Source organism: Ambystoma mexicanum, chromosome 10 (genome assembly GCF_040938575.1).
Source record: "Ambystoma mexicanum isolate Mex_15411 chromosome 10, UKY_AmexF1_1, whole genome shotgun sequence".
In the NCBI taxonomy this organism is placed as follows: Eukaryota; Metazoa; Chordata; class Amphibia; order Caudata; family Ambystomatidae; genus Ambystoma; species Ambystoma mexicanum.
In genome coordinates, this window is record NC_090932.1 from 1,574,962,273 (window position 1) to 1,574,969,541 (window position 7,269).

General features: G+C 47.3%; 1 protein-coding gene across 1 annotated transcript in view; it reads right to left on the reverse strand.

Annotated features, from left to right (window-relative positions):
* LOC138493367 (glutathione S-transferase theta-3-like) overlaps window positions 1-3,386 on the reverse strand; it is a 49,206-nt gene extending 45,820 nt beyond the window's left edge. Inside the window, exon 1 of the mRNA XM_069620413.1 lies at window positions 3,217-3,386. Coding sequence (XP_069476514.1) covers window positions 3,217-3,325 — 109 coding nt within the window. The 5' untranslated portion in view covers window positions 3,326-3,386. The remainder of the gene's footprint in view (window positions 1-3,216) is intronic.
* Between the last annotated feature and the right edge of the window lie 3,883 nt (window positions 3,387-7,269).

A 7,269-nucleotide genomic window follows, 5' to 3' on the forward strand; every position in this document is an offset into this window, starting at 1 on the left:
TCTTTAGGCTCTGGGAAGTGGCTGTGTATCCGGATGATCGTTGCTGAAGATGGAGGAACCCAGGAAAGGTGAGTGAAATGCAGCGCTGCAGCGATCGTAACGAAATGCTTTAAAAATGATGTCTTCCCTTTCAGGATCGTCGGTGATGTCTCCGTGGTGCAGATTAGCTGGTAGGTCTCTTGTCTCCTTTTTCAGGTGACCCAGGATGCTGACAGGCGTGGCTGAAGTCCAGATGCAGGAGCTGACACGGTGAGCGTCCAGCTGCGAGGAGCAGAAACAACGCGAAGCGTGAGTTGCTGATCGGGTGTGGTTTAAATAGCTTTGGTAGAAGTTCCAAGTGTGTATCCTTCCTCCGATCAGGTATGTATCCTTCCCCGTCCACACCCGGGTGGAAAGTAGTCCCACAGGTAAAGTAGTTCCTATTCAGGCCTCAAGAGGGCCTGGATGTGGCAGCATGGTCTGCATCAGGTAAGTGCACATTAAAACACTTGAACACATGTCTAGCTTTATGAGCCTGGCGCCTAAGGCGCCAGGACTGCGTCCAAAGGGCCCCAGCTTGGGCCCGCTGGCACTCCCCTGGGGGAAATGATGCCTGCCTCTGGGGTTGCTGGGTCGGACCTGGGCTCCTTGGAGGTAGGCATCATGACATTTACAACGGACACCATCGGACGTCGCACAGCACGACCTCAACGCATCACATAAAAATCATCACTTTTATAGCACAAATTCGCCAACGTTGACGTCACGTGGCAAACTACAAAAACCTACTTGAGGAGGTGATAGGCTTACAGGGAACATCTAAGTATATGTTCCATACTGACGGTGGTTATGATTGGGATTCTAACATCGGGTGGACAACTAAGTCCTTCAGTGCGAGTCATCTTCATCGTCACAAGATACACAACGAGTCATGGGTTACATGAACTACAGGGCTCTCTGATACTTGACCCTCTACAAATGGTTGGTACACTTGTACCCTTCTAGAATATTCCAGTTGCTAGCAGCACACAAGCTGGTTACCCAAGGTGCTGGGAGGGTCGGCCTGGTCATGCGTCCCCACCCAATTAGCCCAACATCTATCATCACTCTTGCGGTCTGCCATTCAATTAAGGCTTTGAAATTTGGCCTTGCAGAAGCTCTCTGTGCCTGAGAATAAAAGGGGGTATGGCATAGTCTTATATTCTAGTTTTGGCATAGCTCCACCCAAAGTCTATTTTCATCTGACCATGTGACTGGAAACCACGTTTTGCGCTCTTTTCGTTGCATATGATACTATTAAATGAAGAACTCTTGACTCCTTCTGTGTTTTTTCACCCTACCTCAAAGAGACGTTTGTTTCGTTCTCACATTCATGTAGCTTCTTTGACAGACAACCAGGCTCACAGTGGCCTCGACTCTTGGTGCTGGGTCAGCCAGCCTTTCTTGAATTCTCCTTCGCCATTAGCTGTTTTCCAACTGCACCACACTCGAGCCCTTTTCATTCACAGGGTTTTAAGCTTACTAAAGTGCATCGTGGAACATCCAGATTCTATATATTCTTATGTATATACATTGGCGCATTGCCACAATCTATTTACTACGTAGCCAGCCTCAGGATTATTTAATCTATTGTGTTCCATCATCTGTACAAGTGTAAAATGACCTTGCATTTTCTCCAGCGTTTCTTTGCACAAGCATCTTCATTTCGATCCTGAAATGTTGCCTATCTTCGACATCTCTTCTTCAGATCTTATAGAATGTTAACGTTCTTTCGTCCTTTGTGTCTCTTCAGGGTGCGTCAATTCCACTTTGCATGATGTCACCAGTCCTTTTTTTCATCCGCTGTTACACTTTATTCAGGACTTTGTCCAGAAGACCATCATCTCTTCGATACTGCACATAGGTTTTTCTCAATGGATACCTTGTTTAAAGAACTCTTTGCGGTACAGGCATCCTCACTGGTACTGCACGTGTCGCAATTTCCGGTTTCCAGCATATAGCCAACATGGAGGCGGAGCTTCTGGTAGGGGCATTTGGCTCCTCCTCTACACTTTCCTTTCCATATTTTCCCCTCCGCCATGCACTGACACGACCCCCACGCACCAATTCTCTATCATAACTTACACTCCCTAACCACTCACTCTGCCAAGCATGTGCATACTTACTTGCTCGATCACACTGCCAAATTGCACTCCCTAGTCCCTGCTACACTCTCAAGCGTGCTCTCAACCCACAGCTGATGTGCTGCAGCTCCTCCTGCAGTCTACCCTCCTTCGTTCTTCCTCACTCCTCCGTCTCGCAGCGTTTTTTCCCAGTCTATCATACTCTTCCCCCATCCTTTCTGCCAATCTGCAGCTTGATCGCTCCTTCTGGTCCACAGCTCGCCCTCCCCTCGCTGCTTTCTGGCAAGCGCTGCTCATCTGGCCCACTGCTCCCCTCAAATAGGAACTCGTTTTTTTTAAATGCATGTTTTTAGGTTAAAAATTAACGTTTTTGCAAGAACTGCTCTCATTGCATGTTTTTTTTCCAAAACAGCTGATTTCGTAGTATTTTAAATGATTAGAAAATCATCATAAGCTAATGGCGCAAGATATTCATCTTAACAGGTGCAACAACAAAGATAACATGGGGAGATTTTAGTGAATAGTGAAAGGCTAGGAGGAACTGGGAGAAGTCAGTTGCAAGTCAGTAAAGCCACTCAGCCTCTTATCTCATCTGGCAAAACCAGTACGATTCTGGTGGAAAATATTTCCTGCCTGGATTTCATGACTGGCTCTGCGTAAAAAGGCCTGGCAGCGATTGGGGAGAACCAGCTTCACTGTGAATGTGCCCAGACGAGGCTTTAAACGTTCATGCTCATATAACATGCATTTGGTTGGTTCATTAATTGCGACATACCATTCTGTAACTGGTGTGCATTTTATAAAAAGGTTAAAGAAGCACTCTCTGCTTTCCCCCCTAGGAGATTCTTTTGCAAGGTTGGCTTGGTGGGTTAATGTGCCCACTGCAATGATTAATGGGAATTATGAAACCAGAGCGTTACAGCACCTGAAAAGTAAAGTGTACCAAACCACTCGCTTGGGTCAAGCCCTTTTCGTCAGGCCCCCCAACCCCCTGTTCCTAGGTGATCCCCCACACCGTTCGTAACTATCAGAAAATGATGCCCTGCGCTTGACCCCCTGCCCCACCTTGACTTCCACTCTCCTTTTTCTCACCTTTCACCCCCACCTCCCTCACCTTTGAACAGCTGCACGTGCTTGAACTCGAAGTCCACGTTATTCTTCTTAGCGAAGATGTAGACAGAGCGACAGGGTGGCGAATGCAGGTCCAGGTAGAGCTCAAGCATCGTGGCCGGCAGAGGGCGCTGGAGAGGCGGCGGTGTTAGAGCGAGTCTGACCCGAACGAAGGAGCAGAGAGTGGGTGCCCTCGCGCCACTCCCTCACCAGGACCCCTCTGCGAGGACACGCTCCTTCATGCTGCCCACGCCCACCGCCGGCCGCATCCCACCTGTCTCCCAACCAATCAGCAGGAGCCACAGCCGCCAACTCCCAAAGTTCAGGTCCGCCGGTCCTTCGCCAGAGCAGGTCATGTGTGGTAACTTTGGATTTACACAATTAATAGCCGCCTCCCTTCGCCCCATTGCGGACAAGAGCACGAGAACAGTGTAGCAAAACCTCTCTGGGCACTGGGTTGTCGGGGAGTGGCTATTCGGCTCTCAAGATTTTTTTGTTTTAATAATGGTTTGAAATTGTCCCTATTCACAACATTGGGGGTCTGAAAAACTGGCTAATAGGGGCGCAGGCCCAAAGACTTACTCCGGTAGTCCTAAAAAAAAACAAGCAGCAAAAAAAACAAGCATTACCATTTTTCCTGAGCGAGTCAAGAGCTGATAGCAAACAGGAGACTGAGGCTAGTCTCAAATATAACAAGCTGTGAAAATAACACAGCGCAGGGAAAACAGAAGTCAGAGCAACCAACTGTCACAAACCCAATTTTCTAAAGAAACATATTATGGTCAGTCTTATGTTTCCAAACTGCTTTTATGCAAAGCAGCCACTACCTTTTTTTGGTGCTATTTGCTCCCCTTACAGGTGATTTCAGTGCCGTCTGACGATGTGCGGAGGGGTGTCCTTTTTAAAATTATGTTTAGTGCCCCCTCCCTAACCCTCTCTGAGGCAGCGGTGTGGTGCATAGATCATAACAGAGATGTTCTAATGCAAACTCTAGTGGGTGCTTTGCTTGGGTTATCATAGAGAGTGCATAACAGGAGCCCCACATTGAACTTCATTACTCCCCAGGGATGCTCCCTGTCTGATACCAGAGAGCTGAAGGCAGAGTAACACGTGCCAGGCACACGTTAGCACTTTTCAAAGCGATCTCTCTTTGGCCAGAAACTGTACAGTTAAAGTGACACAGCCTTTAGTTTGTGAAGACTTATGCCTTCTTGGAGAATATGCATATACCACCAGCCCCAACTTTGGGCTTAACTTTGTGGCAACATTCTAGATAAAACAATGGGGAGAGGGTGTGAGGGACTGCAGATTGTCACAGGTCAGTGTATTGGCCTCTACACAGCAGAACAAAGGAAGGCGGATAGCTGGTAGTTGAAATCCGTAATGACCACTTAAGAAATGCTATTAAGCTGGCCCTGCTCCCAGACCTGGGCAATTTATTTACAGAAGGAGACTAATTTACTCACTGATTGAATTCTTTACATACTAAGAACACGATTTATTTACCTACCGTGATGCATTTACAAACGGAGCTAGAGAGAGAGAGAGCGCGATTTACAGTATGCAGACAAGTCCAGCAGAGGCAATGCTGAGGAACGTAAAACACTTGTTTGCAGGACCTTATGGCGTATTGTTTGGGACAGGGGGCCACTGCCTAAGCCACCTGCCCCTCCTGTAGGCCATGCCCCGCACTTTGGCCACCCACCTTTGTTAGTCTCCCCCCCCCCGCACCCACCTCGATTTTGCATCACACTAAAACACTGGGCAAACATTGATTTTAATGTATGTGCCAATAACTATTGACATACATAATATATTTCCATATTCTGTAAGAAAGCTTTGACTCATAAGCAATGTACCCTGTGCATCACCATTCATATTATAATGTAGGAAACACCTCTTAAGACTATTCACTGCTGTCTGCTCCCAGTTTTGGTAGTTAATAAAAAGAAGGCCCATTGAGGGGAGGTAACTCACTCATGATCGCATAGTGTGTCAGGAGCTGGCCCAGGGGCATAGCCACATTGTTGCTGGACATGCTGTGTGCCCATGCAGGCGACCAGGGAAATGGCAGTTCATTGACTTTCCTTGGGCCACAGATGAGGAGCAGTGTTTTGTTTCCTTCAGACCCCAAAGTGCCAGGAAAAAGCCACTTAGACTCACGTAGAGACCGGTGGTATGGACTAGTAGCACTGCACACGTTTGGGCCAGGTCTTCACAGACGTGCTGCTCCATCTTCACACCTGGCGCAAACAGATGAGAACACCACTGCATGTGTATAGGAACGTTGGTGAGCCTTTCACCTTTCGTGAGTGCACTGTGTCCAACCTCACTCTTCCAGGTGTTGCCAATATGATATGCATTACATGCTCATTTTAACGCCTGGGCTCGTGCTCACCTGTCTTCTCGACATGCACCCAGTTTCTTGTTGTTTAGTATTTGGGCTTCATGATGTAACTTTTAGTGCAGGTGGTGTAGACGCTTTTGCATGACCCAGTGTTGCTCGGCAACCGAGCATCATGCGTACGTGTGTCTGGGATTTATGAAGTGTGAACCCAGCTGGGAAGCAACAGAGTGCTGTACATAGGGGGCACACCCATGGGGGAACATGTAGGGTGCAGGGGTAGCAGACAAATGGGTAAAGGGGGAGCTGGGAAGGGGGAGGGCGGCTCTGTGGTGGGTGTGTTATGTGCCAGATAAGCTAGTAGAGGGAAACACAGGGATACAGGAAGTGACATATTTCTGGGAAGAGTAAGGCAATGACTTATTTAAAAAGAGTGTAGATTGGAAACTTCAACAAACCAGGGTGTGGCCTCGAGCAATGTAAACATCTGATCATATGTGAATGCCCTGGGATTGGACTCAAAGTCTGCAATATTAAAAAGCAACATGTGCCTCTGAACTAAAGTAGTGCCTGGAAACGTCATCTGAAGAATACGAAGGATTGCAATTAAATGCCTTGGTTAGCCTAAGGTATCACCTGGGTGCCCTCAGCTATTGGGAGGATAGCACCGTGGCAACGTGCTCGCCTCGGAGCAACACAGGTTCCATCCCCGGGTCCTCGCTTAGAAACCTCTGGGTATTAAGTGCATTATAAATATCAGATCATATCAAATAATGCTACACAGGCTATGTCCGACTACATAATTGTTCCCAATTGTGGTGATTCTCTCAGCAAGGCTAAGATATGTTGCCTATTGAGTGGGTATGGAACCTTTCCGTTCCACAGCCAAATGGTATACATCATCCACAGGCGCTATATTGTTTTTGATTTGTTCCTGATCCCCGGTCCCCCACAACACTATCTGTGATCTTAGGCCATCTAATGAGTGTTGCAACGGACCCTGAGGAATTTCCTTGACACCACTGGCCCAGTATTCCAACTGTTTAGTCATGTGTGATCTTTTTTATCTCTAAAATAAAAAAACACAGGGTAAAGATTTTCTTTAGCAGGAACCCCGTTAAATGTAGGTTAACAAAATAGGTGCTGTAGGAGCCAAACAGGACTTTCCCAACCCTGTCCCCTTTGACTCGCTCTCAGGTATAGCCATCTCTACGGGTACAGGGTAAGTTATAATCTCATGGCAAAGCTTATTGCCCAACCCCTATTTTCATGAATTTCATCTGACCAGGGGAGTTGCTAGGTCTGGAAAAGACCCGGGGCTAAGCTGATGTCGGAACCGTTGGGACTGGGGGCTAGCTAGTCTTTTGGCTGTAGCTCCTGGGATTCTATCTGGGGCTACAACCAAAAGATCAGGGGCTATAGCCCCCCTAGTCCCCCCTAGCAACGCCCCTGCATCTGACCCACCTGAATGTATAGTCAGTAAACTAGAGTCCATGGAGTCATTTGATTCCGAAATTGCTTTCAGGACAGATGTAGCAACACAAGCATCAAAAACAGGCATCACATGTTTCTGTTTACATTTGGCGTTGGTAGGCTTGTGTGCCAAATCATGAGCTTTATCAACTGTATTCTCTGATGGTATATTATGCTTGATGTTAAGGATTCTAGCATCAACATCATTCAATGTCATTACCTTTATTCCTTCTGATGTCA